The 15,995-nt window shown below is 35.5% G+C and overlaps 1 protein-coding gene across 1 annotated transcript in view; it reads left to right on the top strand.

Annotated features, from left to right (window-relative positions):
* LOC110094138 (zinc finger MYM-type protein 1-like) overlaps positions 1 to 546 on the top strand; it is a 3,455-nt gene extending 2,909 nt beyond the window's left edge. Inside the window, exon 2 of the mRNA XM_020819294.2 lies at positions 121 to 546. Within this exon, the coding sequence (XP_020674953.2) occupies positions 121 to 546 (426 nt within the window). The remainder of the gene's footprint in view (positions 1 to 120) is intronic.
* The last annotated feature ends 15,449 nt before the right edge of the window (positions 547 to 15,995 follow it).

Genomic DNA, 15,995 nt, shown 5'->3' with positions numbered 1-15,995 from the left:
CGGTACCGCTAGGTATCAGTAGGTATCGGTCGGTACTGGTAGGTACCGGTAGGTACAGAAGTTATTTTAAAATTGTGTGTCTATTTCCAATGTTAAACTCTTTTTGGTTGTTGTTCGTAGGTTGTTTGTAATAGTGAGAAAGAGGCTGAGGAACAACAGACACCTTCAACTCATCAGCCTACACCAGTGGAACATAGTAGTCAAGTTTCTGTTGCAATTATACCAGATTGCTTTGCTTCAACTCATCAGCCTACACCAGCGGGACCTAGTAGCCAAGTTTCTTTTGCAAGTATGCCAGAATGCTTCGCTTCAACTAATCAGCCTACACCAGCAGGACCTGGTAGCCAAGTTTCTTTTGCAACTATACCAGTTTATTTTACTTCAACTCATCAGCAAACACATGTAGAAACTTTTAGTCATGTTCCCTTTTCGAACATACCAGAATGCTTCACTGATGAGTGGCTTCTTCGTCGACCAACCAGTCAGCCCAACCCTGAATATTTAAACATGATGAATGGATTTATTGATGCTGAAAGGCTTGGATAAATATTCCGAATTTCTAATTTGTTTTTATTTGATTTTTGACATTATTGTAGAAAATTCGGCCTTTTTTATCTGTCGGTACCGTTCGGTATTGGTGGGTACCTTTAAGTATCGGTACTATTGCGTATTAGCGTTTTTGGTACCTCTCGGTACCTCTCGGTACCTCTCGGTATTGGTAGGTACCTCTCGGTACCGGTAGGTACCGTTTAAGTACCGGTACTGATCGATACCGCCGATTACCGAGCAGTACAATATCCTGCTGCTTCAACGTAACGTTATTGTTGTGGGTTGATATTTACTATGTTTGTTGAAATTAAATTGGGCAGATGTACTGTTGAAGGAATTTAAGATGGGTGGTTGTGGTATTAACTGCTGCAGAAAGTGAACTTGAGCGGCAAGCAAAACGGAATGAAATATGTAGATGCTGTGTTCATACATGGCATGATCGGTGTGATAGTTTGCTTAAAGTGGCATGGAGGGAGGAGATTGCTACTGAGGAAAACAGATCAGGTCGGTTCTAAACAACGGCACATTCTGCACTAGACGGGGCATAAAAAGAAAATGATGCAGATTATATTGCTTCAAACTTTCAACGAGGTTCTCGCCAAATATTTCCACTAAATGATCACATACTTCTTTGAAGGTTGACGTTCTGCAACGGAAACTAATCTTCGGTACATATCCCTGTGTTATTGATTAGGCTAAATTTAATTCCAGTTTCGTACATCTACGAACCGGTCGTTACCTATGCATACAATTCGGTACCTAGAGGTACTGACTGGTACCGAGTAGTACCTAGAGGTACCGACTGGTACCGAGCATAACCAGGAAAAAAATTACAATACAACTCGCTACCGACGAGAGTCCATGGAATGCGGTAAAATCAAGAATAAACTTTAACAACAAACCCTATATCTACAAGGCCTTATAGAACTTAGAATGCTTACAGAAATTTCATAGCTTAATCGGGAAGGTACCGCTGGGTACACATTCGGATAACGCAGCGGTACCGACCGGTACCCAACAATACCCAGCGGTACATTTTGTCACACAATTTCACGGGCAAATGGCATTCACAACATCATTCAAACTAAACCCTAAAAGCTCAAAATTATCGAAAAATGCATAAAACTTAGCTCTAAGCTCTGGCTCTTGCGTAAAACCTTCCATCTCCGACCAGTCGTTAATCTCTTCCAGTACATTATCCATCTTCAGACCTTACGCCTCGAACCACATAACTTATGCTCTGCTCCTGCTTTCTGAGGTTTCAGGTGTTACGAGAAAAAATTTTTAACTGAGGTAAAAAACACGCGCCAGCAAATATAACCCTAGCTTTAACCGCGCATTTTTTGAAGTAGATCAAATGGTTCGTGTTATCGGGTTATCAGGTAAACAGAGCACACGCTCTCCTCAATACGGTGGGGTCAAGGTGGGCTCCACGTGGCGCGATACTACTTGTTTGCACATACAGAACTACGTCCGCACTCCGCACCCAATAAAAGTTCATTATAAAGGCTCCTCAAAAAATGTTTTTTTTTTAATTAATTTTAATTTTAAATTATTAAAATTGAAAACAAGCGTTTTTTCACTTTTTCTTTTAAAATTTAGGAGCATAAACTAATTTTATTAACTATAAAAAATAATTATATATGAGAAAATCAATCAAAATTACAGGCTCATTTCATACTGCAGTAACTTTTTATAAAGACATTTATAAAGCTGTTTTAGAAAAATTAAATTTTTTTGAAAGCTATTGCAGAAAATATCTTCATAGTACAATTTTTTTTAAATAGTGGAAAAAAATTATGACTGCGATCTGAAAAATAAAATAGTAAGAAAGCTATACAAAATGAAGGATCTACACAGCTCACCTTGAGATATTGGTTGGGAGCTTAGATACCAACTAAAAGATCTTGAATTCGAGTCTTGTGTATGCGATGTGTGTGTGAATCTCCCTAAATTGATCTAATTGTCCCAATAAAAAAAAAATGAAGGCTCTAACTTCACACATAAATAACTATAAAAATTATGACGTGGAACACCCCCTTCATACCCAAAAAAAATTAAACTCATAGTGATTAAAAAAAAAAGCTCAATCCTCAAAAATATGATTTAGGGTCATGAATGTAACTTTTTGTAAAGGACGTTGTAATGTTGTTGTGAAGCACAAATTTTTTTAAAGTTGTTGTAAAAAATATTTTGTTAGTACAATTTTTTTTGAAAACAATGAAAATAATAGTCAAACAGATATTATAATTGCGGTCTAAAAAGTAAAAAAATAAGAAATTAAAGTAATCCCAAACAGGATCATAAAATGAGCAAAAATCACATACAATGATAGAAATCACTAAAATGATCACCAAGTATGAATAAAAAATATCCCCAAGATGCAAGTTGATCCTTCAAGTGAAACACTAGACATTAAATCTCCCAAAATTTCTTCAATTTATCAGATTTGGTAAGATTTACTTTTCTAATTTTATAACAATTAGTAAATGAGCTATTCATAAAGTCATCAAAATATCTAAAATATATTTTATATCAGATATAGCATTTGCACGAACAAGACAGTATAAATTTTTCGAGAAAAACCTGTTGCGAAGAAAACCAACTCGTTAGACCGCTTTCTGGAATATTGAAAGAGCAATATTCTTCAACTTTAATAAGACATTTGAGCTATTAAGACAAACTCACACACGTTATCTTTGAATCAAAGACCTCTTAGTTATTAGCCAATACCTCTAACCAACAGACCAAGATGAGTTGCGTAATATATTATTTAACTCGCTTCACATTACAATCAGTTGACGTACTAATCAAAGCAATCATGCGTAGTGAGATAAGTTTGATAAGTTAAGAAAAGAATGAAGTGTAACATGACAAATTTGTGGGGCCAAAAGATTTTAATCCTGTAATTATGAAGTGCAAAAATGTAAAGAGAATGATTATTTAGTCCAAAAAGTAGGTCAAAAGTGGCAATCAAATGAATTATTAGAGTAATAATGATTATTTTGTCCTTCACATTTCAAGAATGGCTTTTAAAATTATTGTGCTGAGAACAAAATATTGAAAAGGAATTGTTCTATGATTTTATGATTTTTATTATATAATAATAATAATAAAACTTATAATGCTTTATATTTATTGCTCAAAAATAGCTATCACGAAAAAATGATGTTTACATGATAAAAAATGATGCACCATTTCGATTTTTATGTGATTATTTGTTTATTAATATATAAATATGTTGGTTTCACACATTATTGGTTCTTAGAAGAATTACACGCACACATAAAGAGAATCTTAGCTAAGGAAATGAGCTCTTGGAGAAAGAAGCATTGTATGTTTTATTGCTCCTTTAAAATGAGATCCTATATTTATAAGATTTTGGGCATTAGATACATGAAATATTATTTAAAGAATAATAATATATATTTGATAACATAATACATGTAACCAAAATTTTGGCTGAGACATGTATACTTATCGATATATATTAATTGAAGCGTCATTTTGAAGATTATACTTCTTAATTGATTGACTCGGTGGAAGAAGTTGCCAACTAGCAAGATGAAGATGCTAACTTATTCGATTACAACAATATATTTTTGATTAAAGTTGTCGTCGACCTATTAGATGAAGTCCCTATCTTGTTGGACAGGCAACTTGTTGTATGACCAAATCACTATGGATGACAGCATTCTTTAGAGGAGTTTCACATCCCAAATTTGATAGGTTATTTGACTTGTATAGAGTTATAATGATGCCGAATTCACTTGATCATGATTTTCCTCAAGTTTAAAGCATCAACACAAAATATGTGGACGATAAGATATTTTCTAACATTTGTGGCCTCACTCAATTAAAATGGATTCATTAGGGATTCTTAGGGTAGTTGGGAGATTCACTTATGTATCCATTATGTGGTTGGAATCAGACAGCGAGGGAAATTAGGAGAGAGGTGGGAGAGACTTCAACAAAATAAAAGATAATTGAAAGGATGGAACAAAGGATTGGTCATAAGAGTCTAAAAAATTTAACAATGTATATGTTTTAGCTCTAAAGGAGCATATGATGATAATTTTAAGCACTAGGAGTTGGGATGTTTTAGAGATGGAGGAATATATTGATTTTCCTCTATCACCTTTTGACCTTTCAATGTTGATTTATTTATGACATATTATTCTTATCTTATAGAGGATGATTTTACATGTAACTAATCTTTCTACATCGCTAACATTAGCGAAACTAGTAACATCACGATTTTGCAAGTATTTATTAACTTGTTTGAGTTTAAGGAATGATGACCCATTAAACTCATATTAAACATTAAAATAAGCTTTCTTGATTAAATAAACCTAATATTTTTTCTGTTGATGACTTCCCACATTAAAAAAATTAAGTATGTTGCATCCTAGAACATTTGCGATGGCAAAGAGATAAAGAGCTTAGCGTTCTAGCTTTTAATGAAGATCCAACACACATGTATATAAAGAGAGAGGGGTGCAAGATTCATAAGATACACCACAATATTTATGTGAAAAACCCTAAAAAGAGAGAAAAGCTTTGAGGACTTGCCCATTTGAAATAAATCCACTAGTTTTTATCGTTGATTAAAAATGTTGCCCTTCCTTAGGGGAAGGCGTTGGCTCAATATAGAGCATATTACATAGTTGGGGTTGGAATAATTTAATTATATGTGAGCTATTCTCAAAAGAATGTTGGCCTCCTCCTTTGGTTGGTAGGATCATAGTCGAGCCATAGAGGTCTGAGGGATTGTAATTGGGAAACTCAGGTCAGAGGGCCATTATCAAGTGATAGAGATCAGAGGGATCATAGTTGACAGGCAATGGAGATTGGATGGACCATAATCGGCATGTGACAGAGGTATAGGGGACCGTAGTTAACATGCAATAGAGGTCAGGGGGACTGTAGTCGGCAGACAATAGAGGTCCGAGGGATCATAGTCGGCAGGATATGGTGGTCGGAGGAACCATAGTGGGTGTGTAATGGTAGTCAAAGGGACCGTGGTTGCCTGGAGATGGTGGTCGGAGGAACCGTAGTTTAGAGGAGACGACGATCAAAGTGCTGTGTCGATGGTAGAAGGGCAGAGGTCCGGTGGCAATCAACTGTCGAGCATATGTTTGATGATAATTGGCAGACGGTGATGGCCTGATGATGGTCAGTGGCCGTGCGGAGGTCTGATAGTGGTTGGCGATCGATAGAAGGGCAGAGGTCTGGTGGTAGTAGGTGGCCAAACAGAGGTTTGCAACATTTGGCAGATGGGCGGTTGTCTAGCAATTATTGGATTGATATGAGTTCAACAGTTCTTTATCAATTTTATTGCATTAATATTAGTTCAACAGATCTTTATCGATGCTTTAATTTTACCGTTTTATACTGAGTTTGACATTTCTTTACTGATGATTTATTTTTAATAGTTTTATATGATTGTTTTACTGATTGATAATATTGATACGATGATTTCTTTATTGATTTGACACCTATACTAGTTTACTCATTCCTCAAATATATTAATTTACTAGCTTTCGTACCTTATTGTTTTACTATTTACATATTCTACTGCAATGATATATGGGTTTTACTATTGCTACACTGATTCTTGATTTTATGACTATTTCTGTTATGAATTGACTGATAACATGTATATTGCTTCTCTACCATTCTTTGAATTTAGTGATAGGATTTTAGTGTTAATTGTTAGATTGTTTAGCTTATTATATTTGTTTAAATGACTTTAGTCAGGAAAATGGAGAAAAAGTGAGAGATTGAATAGGATACCTCAGGTTCCTTTTCTTCTATTTTAGTTATGATTTTATACTAAGGATTTAGATAGATATGATATGATTGTATGATTCATGAGCATTGTATAAAATTTTTTGGAGTAATATATATTTATATATATATATATATAGGTATGGCGGTATTCGGTGGATGGGCAGAGGTCTGGTGGAGGTAGGCAGTCGAGCGGAGGTTCGACATCCGTTGGCCCACGAGCGGTGGTCCGGCGGTGATTGGCGGATAATCAGTGGTTAGGCTACGGTCAATAGATGGGCGGTGGTCCGACGACTATTAGCGGAGGGGTGGTGGTCTGATAACGGTCGATGAAGGGGCGATGGTCCAATGGTGGTTGACGGAAGTTTGTCGGTGGTGGTGCTTGGGTAGAACTCTAGGGTCCTGAAGGCCTTAGAGCTCACTTCAATCTCTAGCCAAAGGGTCCTTTTTTGAAGAAAGCATTGGTTTATTTACAGATTTTTGTAAGTGACATACTCCATAAATATGAAGAAGATTCTAAGTAATTTTATAGTGCTCCATCAAACAGCTCATATTAAATCCCTCGATCATAGAATATTCATTCAACATTTAATTTCTTTAGTGATGCTAGAATTAAGCATTATTAAGCTCGTTGGATTTGTCTCGTCGAGCCGTTTGATTCGAATATAATCATGCTATATTTGAATATCATTTGATCATCTAATTTATACTTTGAATCTTTAAAATATGCTTTTGCCCTCGGGCTCAGATTAAACTTATTTTGGTGTCGTTGGGTTTGTCTCTTCGAGACATTCAATTGACTATAAGTTTGCTAAAATTGGAATTTGGAGGCCCCAGATTTAATTTTGGAAGTTATCAATTCACATATGCTTTGAGAATCGTGTCTAATCAAGGAACAATTATTACGTCCTCTGACCGGACGTAGAGCTACGTTCACCGCTAATAACATGTCGCTACGTGTTGTTACTCTCTACCGCACGGCCCGACGACTTGACCCGGATCGAAACCCGGGAATGCTATGTTCGCATATTGCGAGGTATTACTCGGTATTTGTTCGATATTGCTAGGTATTGCATGGCAAAAATGAGAAATACCGCTCTGTGAAGACCAATACCGAGCAAATATCGAGTTGTACCGAGTTTTTTTAGAAAAACTCGGTACAACACGGGTATTACTCGGTATTTGCTCGATATTGCTAAGTATTACATGGCAATAACGAGAAATACCGCTTTGTGAAGACCAATACCGAGCAAATACCGAGTAATACCAAGTTGTACTGAGTTGTACCGAGTTTTTCTAAAACTCGGTACAACTCGGTATAACTCAGTATTACTCGGTATTACTCGGTATTGCACGATATTTGCTCGGTATTGGTTATTGCCAAGCAAAATCGACCAATACCTAGCAATACCGAGTAATACCGAGCAATACCTAGCAAAATCGAGAAATACCGAGCCATCCTGGGTCCGTTTCTGGTCGGGTTGTCGGGGCGCGCTGTAAATATAGTGAGAACGCGTGGCGCGATTTTACTGGCGGCCGAACGTAGAGCTACGTCCTGTGACCGGACCAAATAAAAGTTCCTAATCAAGACGGTTTTTGCTGAGGTTTTAATGTTCTTTATTTGTTTTGATTAACTAATTAATTAATTAGTATCTGGATAATTATTTGTAACTAAGATTCCATTTGGGAAGATTTTTTTATTTCTTCTTAAAATAATTTTTAGCGCAAAAAATTTTATTTTTTACTAAATATTTGTTTTAAAAAATAATAAAAAAATCATCCCAAATGAAGCCTAAGTTTATCGATATCTCTTTGCCAATTCGATCGTATTTAATACACAGACGAAAGGCTAATTCAAAAATCATCTGCAAATCTAAGTGGTTGACTTCTTGAGGCTATAAAGAGCAAGAACATTGGATCCGAATTAATGACTTTTATAAAGTTTTATATTTAGACATATTTTATATTTTTTATATTTGTTTATGGTATGGAGATTGGTGATGAGCTTTAAAAAAATAAGCTCAAAATAAAATACAAGACTTTCATGGATGAGAACAGTAACCCGTGCCCATTATCCCACGTGGACCCCTCTCTCTACTAAATCCCCTAATCATCGCCATTCTGTTAGGGGTGTCAAAATTGTTGAAAGGATTGGGTTTGGGTCCAACATAAAATCGATGAATCAAATTCACTCGAATCCAAATAAACGAGTCAAGAAGGTGGACCTGAACCTAACTCGTTGGCAACCCGCATGACCCAAACTTGACTCGGTAACTGTTTTGACTAAAAAAAATGTAACTTACAAATTATTAAATTTAGGTTAATTGATCAAAAATAAGAAGAACATATAGGTAAGCCAAATAATTTAAGGGGAGAAAAAGAATTAAGAGGTTCGTATCGAGTCAACAACATGTTCTCAAGTTAACCTAAACTTAACCCATCAATCAGGGGTGTCAATTTCGGGTCACGGGTCGGGTTCGGGTCGAACCCGGAACTGACCCGGGTTCAAATGGGTCAACCCTAACCGGACCCGGGTAGACAAACGGGTCGGAAAATCGAACCCGGACCCGACCCGGCAGATTGCCGGGTTGACACGACCCGACCCGGTTTGGGTGGCCGGAGCCGGAACGGCGTTTTTCGTCGACTGTATTTTTCTGTGTAGTCTAAAATTGTCTGAGCAGTAGAATTAAAGTCTTGCAATGTTGTTATCTACATTATGTGCAAATTTGGTATTATGTGATTTTTCAGGAAAAATTGTGTAAATTCCGTATACAGCTGTTGTGCTGTCCGATTTTTTTCTGATTTCTGAATTCGTCTGGATTTCTTCTGAATTGATATGCTATCTGTATATGCTATTAAAAGGGAGATACAAGGGGCCTGGATCCTAAGAGATTCAGTTAGTGTCTGGGAAATCTGAAATGAGCTCAATCTGAAATCTGATATCTGTTCTATTCCAGATCCGATGAAATTTGTTCTGGTGCTATAAGCACATCTGTTCTGGTACCGTGAGCACATAAGCATATTTGTTCTGGTGCCGTGAGCACAAAGAAAGGCATAAGGGGCTAGAATCCGTAGAGATTCTGTCAGTGTCAGGGAATTTAGCTATTAAATATAATACTATCTGATATAATCTGATTCTGATTTCCGTATCTGTTATGTAAGCAAATATGATTTCTGAATTTCTGTACGATATAATTTGATCTGATCTGTATGATACGATTCGGACACGATTCTATTCTGTTCCGATATCTAATTTCTGTACGATTTTGCTTCTGTTGATTTGATATGTATGACTCAGTTCTGATTCGATATTTTGTTCTGTTCTGATTTGATATACGATTCTGTTTCGATTTCTGTACGGATTTCTGTCTGATGTGTTTGATGTGGATTCTGGAAGTTTTGATTGGAGGTTTGTCGCTTTGCTGAGCTGTTGAGCTCACCCTTGTTTTCTGGTGGTTTTCAGGTTCTGGGAAAGGGAAGGAGGTCCAGGACTAGATTTCAGAGTCTGATCAGTTATAGGTATTATTTTGTACTTTTGATTTTTGTACAGACATGGCTCTTCTGCTCTGTTTCTTTCTGTCTGAGCCATGGTCTGTAGTTGTAGATGACTGTTTTGAGGAAAAGAAAGAAAAATATAGATGTTTTGTTCCGCTGCATTTGATGTTTCATAGTAGCTCTGTGCGTCTATTTTTGAGTTGAAATATTTGGAAGAATCAGTTCCGAAACAAATTCCAAAGCCAGATCCTGGTCTGTTTGTTTGGCTGGTCGCGGCCCGGTGCGGGCGGGATCCGTCCCGGTCGAGTTGGGTCGTGACAAAAGCTGTCCCAAATGAAGTCTAAGTACGCAACTCTGTTTGATCTATTGGTTGAGCGCTTAGGATAACAGCCGAGAGGTTTTGGATTCAAAGCTTACGTATGTGTTGTGTGAGTGTGTTGCCTAAATTAGCCTAAAAAAAAAAAAAAAAAACTAATCTAAGTGGTACAAGCGAAATAAAAAATATATTAGATGCTATCTAATGTGATTATTATGTAATTAGGAAAATTTTAGCTATGATAACACATTCTTAAGAATATGATTACAAATTCAAATTTAAATATACATTTTTCTTTTCAAAATTTTGGCTGAAATATTAGATTTAGGCTTCTTTTGGGACAACTTTCTTTCTGCTTTTTGAAGTAGCTTCTTAATATAAAAATTTTAATTTTTATACTAGGAAGCTGCTTTAAGAAGCAACAAAAAAGCCGTCCCAAACGAAGCCTTAATCTTATGTTTATTTTATAATTATTGTTTTACAATGTTTATTTTGTAGTTAGAATTTTAAATCATATATTTTTAATATAGAAATATGAGTAACTTTTCTCAATTATAATTCTAAATATTTTGTCACACAAGTAAGCATGAATAGAGGTACAATGGGGAAAGTGTAAATAATATTATATTTTATGTGTTAATTTGTTAGTAGAAATGTGTTGTTTTAGTTGTGTTTGTGTAGGAAAATACATAAAATTGATAAAATTTTTAAGTATAGTACAACGCTGAGGTGTCACACACAATGCCGCCGTGACGTCATCATTGACACCGCAAGAGCGCCCAAATATAGACATGGCGGCACCCAGTTTCTTTTTGACAGTGCCAGAACGTCGGAGGAGTCAGCACCGCAAAGCCCAGTCTCTGTCTGCACAGCGTCACGACGCCACATTCTAGTGCCACCAAGTCAAGTGAGTGCCACGTGGACTTCGCAGCATTCAATCATCAATAGCGTCGCGACGTTATAGTTGTAATTGTTCAGGCCACGATCTACCAGCGAAGCGACATATCGATTTATTAAACATCGGGTCTATGCCAGGAAGCACCACAGCGGAGGAAACCCTTCAGCATTGACAACTAAGGGAACTTGTAGAAGTACTCGATACAATCCTTTAGAGTGTTTGGCTTATTTTTGTCGAAGCATTTATGTAAGTTCAATGAGTGTAGAGGAGATTATTGAACACATTCGATGATATATTTTCTTATATATGTACTTTCTTTCTTTTGTGCAATTAATAAAAATGAATTTGCTTCACTTGTTCTTCATGACTAGTTAACTTATCTAATTTTCGATTGATAGTGTAAATGAAATGTGAAGTACTAATGAATTCTCTTGATCAATAATTTTATGATGTTTACAATATATCATATTTTCATTTAATGCACATAGTAGACATATATGTAGTTAATATTTGGTGTAATATGGAGCTTAGAAATATGCAAGCAGGAACAATTATGTATGTTGGATTAATATGATGCAAGCATAGACATAGTGCTTGTCATGTATAAAATTTATAGAGAAGAATTATCAAGAGGGGGTTTTAACAGTACATGCTTTACTTACTCTTCTAAGATTTTCATAGGATAACGTACTATAGGAGTTTAGAGTAGTATTGAGATTGGAATGATTTAATCTATACTTCTTCTCTTCATGTTTGATGAGCGGTCGATGATGTATATGCTATGAATAACATCAATATAAAAGATAAACATTAGGAAAAATATTGTATTTATATTACATTGTATCAATACAAAACAATTTATCCAATTAGTATTTCATTTAATTTTTTTTAATTTTAAATTAAGTGATTGAATTTTTGCCAAAACTTATTTTTATTGAGTAGGATAATTATTATATTTGAAGTAGATAGTACTAGTATTTACAAATAAATATTCTTCCTCGTGGGATCGGTACTCTACTCTATTATTATATTACTTAATTCGATACGTAAACTTGTATATATTAAGTAGGGTTTTTATAATTTTTATATCAAAGAAAATCTAAGCATTTTTTAGGGATTGATCGAACCTTAAATTATTTTCACAATTCTTTAGGTTATTTCACCGCCCCATCACCAGGGTCTACCCCCACATCGGACAATCCCGATAGTTATACATATATTTATACTTGTGTCTAATTAAAACCCTAATGTTATATAGTCTCACTCTTCTTACCCTATAGTCTTTCACCTGTAACCACCTTAATAAGAGATGTAGAATCATGGCCAAACTTTAATAGTGGAATCACATCCATTGTTGCCTTTTGCTTCTATTTTGTCATACCATCTTTCCATCCCATGAAATCTCCTTCACAATCTCTTTCCATCTGGGTGATAATAAATGACCGACCTATCAACCTGATTCGGACCTAATCCAAAAAATTTGGGTTTAGTTTGACTAGTTTAATAAATAACTCTGATTCAATTTCAATTTTCTGACACATTAATTAAATGAGTCAGGTTCGGGTTAATCCGCGAACTCAAATTTAACTTGAAAGTAATCCATTTAATATGTTTTTTCTTAAATTCTTATGCTTGTTATATAACTTTTTTTTATCAATTAAGCTTAATTATATAGTTTTCAAGTTATTAATTTCTTTTTAGTAAAAATAAGTTATAGGCTAGGGTTCGAGTAACTTGGGCTGCTAGCAGTTTGGATTTCTCGACCCATTTATGCAAGCATAGCAAGTTTTCCTCTTCTCCTCTTAAGTTCGACCTCTCCAACTCTACCGTGTCGATGACATCTTATTTATATATTATTGAAGTCAGAAATAAGATAATAGTTCTTTACAATGAGACGAGAAAATCTCTCAACATGGCTGACTGGTAAAAATCGCTCAACAACCTTTAAATCCCATATTCTTTTTTCTCTCTCCTCTTTTTTCTCTCAAATATCTCTAATTCCTCTCTGGCTTTAGGAATGAAGAAAACAAAACAGTGAAATGGATTTTAAGTTAATGAGTTAAGATATTTAATAATATAATTGATTTAGTTTTTAGTATAAAATTTATATAAGTTTTTTTGGGGTGCAAAAATTATAAGTAAATATTCAGGGTGCAAAAATGATAAGTAAATATTCAATATATAATATATATTTTATTATATTATTCAAAAATTAATTTTAAAATGTAATTCAATTTAAATGAGCGGATAGAGCTTATGAGCCGAGCTAGTTTGAGCTCGAGCTCATATAATATAAGAACTCGAGTATAGGCTCAAGCTCAAACTCATGACTCCATAAACTCAACTCATGAACTTATTAACGAGTTGAATTCGAGCCAGCTCGTGAGCCAACTCGACTCACTTGCACCGCTATCTACATTTGATCGTAATTCACGTACGTTGCGGTTAAAGTATCGTCTAGCAAGATAATTTTTCGAGGCAAACTCATCCCCTTTCTTGAAAGTATATAAGTAGTGAACTCTTCTACGGCATGAAAGATAAGAAAACGCAAAGTCAGAAGGGGCTTTCACAGTCAGCGAGGGTCGGTGGACCGGGTTTAATGGCCTAAGATGGGAAACGCACCGAGCCGACCAAATCCCCTTATTTAAGGGAAGCGTGGGCTTTGTAAGGAATAACCATGACAAAATCCTCTTGTAATAAGGAGTGCCGTTTCATATAGGAATCCTAATTGGAAATTTATTATGAGAAATATGATATCATCATATTCCTTAAATCTTATTTTTTATATATTTTTTTAGAATTCCAAAAGTGGAGCGTTTCATGCCTCTCATAATTGATCATCATTAGCGATCATAAAAATAATTAAACAATTTTAAATATTAAGATCATGAAATATCTCATTCACTCATGATATTTTTATTTTATTTTGAGCCAAGAGGAGTTGGCTCAACAAATCTTTAAAGGTGTTCAATCTTTTTTTATTTTCCAAATTTGACACTTTTTTAAGTTAGTAACAAATCATCATAAAATCGGCAAATTATTATGTCCGGTGTCCGGATTCGTCCGGACACCAATCTAGAAGCACCACGTCATCAAATGCATCAGGACCCAGTGTATTCGGGTGACGTGGCGCGTCTGGATTGGGTGTCCGGACGTCCTGTGACCGGACGTAATAATTCGCCCATAAAATCATAAATCTTGATATTTTTAAGTTTACGGTTGTACCACGTTGAATGAACTCCGGCTCAAATTGAATGCCCTAATCATTGATGTTCAAATAGCTTAACTATAATAGTGGTGTCGGTTGTTATCTTTCTCATCATACACATAAGATCAACTATTTTTGATAGAAATGATGTTGCTAAGTTATGGCAGGCCTAGTCGTTTGAAGTTCAATTGTACGGTCCTTGAGATTGCCTTAAGAGCATCTTCAATGGAACGGCAAACAACTCGCTCCAACTGAGCGACAAATCTTACGCCATTTCATGGCGGATGAACAGTGCGATTGTCAATATGGCGTGGCATTGTTCATATTCGTCATTTTTTGGTCTCTATTGAACTTGCCGAAGAAACACGCGAAAGAATTAAAAAAGAGAAAAAAAAAAACACGCGAAAGAAGAGAACGACCGTTACAGAGCAAAATGGAGTTTGATTGGAGATGAATCACGACATTTTTTAGTTTCACGATATTTTGGAGTGAAAAACGAGATTTTCTGTTGGAGATGCCCTAAGCATCAAAATATATCTTGGTACGATGTGAAGCAACGTAAGATGACACTCACTGATTAATTGCTCAGATATTTGGACTTCAATAGCATGATGCTCTTGAGAAGCTCCAGGTACATATTCAAGATAGTTCTTAGAAATGCTTTTAAGAATACTCTCAGGAATATAGATTTCCTATGTTCGATGCTTAACCATTATAAAAGTTCTTTTTTTTTTTTTGGAGATTCTTAGTCATAATATATATATATATAATCAAAGGACATTTTGTACATGATAGTGTTACAAAGTTCATTGAAACAAGATATAGCAACTTTCATATGGTGGGGCAAAATGTTTGATTAAGCTAGTAGAGTGATTTAGGTTTCGTTTGATACCGTTTTTTTACTGTTTCTTAAAGTAGCTTTAAAGTATAATAGTTAAAATTTTTGTACTAAAAAGTTGTTTTAAATATTAAGAAAGCCGTCCCAAATAAAGCCTTAGACTTCATTTGAGAGGGATTTCTTACTGTTTCTTAAAATAATTTTATTGTACAAATATTTGTACTAAAAAGCTGCTTTATGATTGTTGTATCCGAGTCCATGAATAACACGAGGGAGCCCACAGAGGTAGCTTCATCAATTTTCAGAGGCTTACCAAAAATAGCACCGAGTCCATGAAGAACATGAGGGGTGTACAAATGGGGACGAAGATGTGGAAAAGAGATCCAAATCGGTATTACATGCGACTCAACACCAACGTCCAAGCAAGACGACCATTTCGTTAATTTCATATAACAGTTGTAAACAAGGTATGATTGGTGGCAAAACCCCACAATAGTCTAGGTCATTGACTAATTTGATCAAAATGTGAGAATGATCTAGCAAGGTAACAGAGACTTCGTCATTAAGCTTCAGGTAATAAAATTTTTTTCGACTGGAGTCCAGAGAAGGTCTCTTAGAAGGAAAAAAAAAAGCAATTACAGAAAATTGAAACGGGGTAGCAAAATCTTTGGAGAGGGCAAACCATGGAATGTGGATGTCCGAAAATCCGGATAAGAAGGAGACGCAGAAGTTTATTAGGTGCCACACCGGCACCGCCGGAGATAAATTTAGGTACCCTTCTTGCCTCTTTCCCTGAAAGGCTCAAACATGAGAAGAATTATTTTGTGCGGATGCCGAACATCGTCCGGAGACCAACATAATGCGGCACATTATTCCTTGCTCGATACCGTGACTCGATACT

Source organism: Dendrobium catenatum, unplaced genomic scaffold (genome assembly GCF_001605985.2).
Source record: "Dendrobium catenatum unplaced genomic scaffold, ASM160598v2 fragScaff_scaffold_71, whole genome shotgun sequence".
Classification (NCBI taxonomy): domain Eukaryota; kingdom Viridiplantae; phylum Streptophyta; class Magnoliopsida; order Asparagales; family Orchidaceae; genus Dendrobium; species Dendrobium catenatum.
The sequence above is the reverse complement of the archived record's forward strand: the minus strand, read 5'-3'. Positions and strand labels throughout refer to the sequence as shown.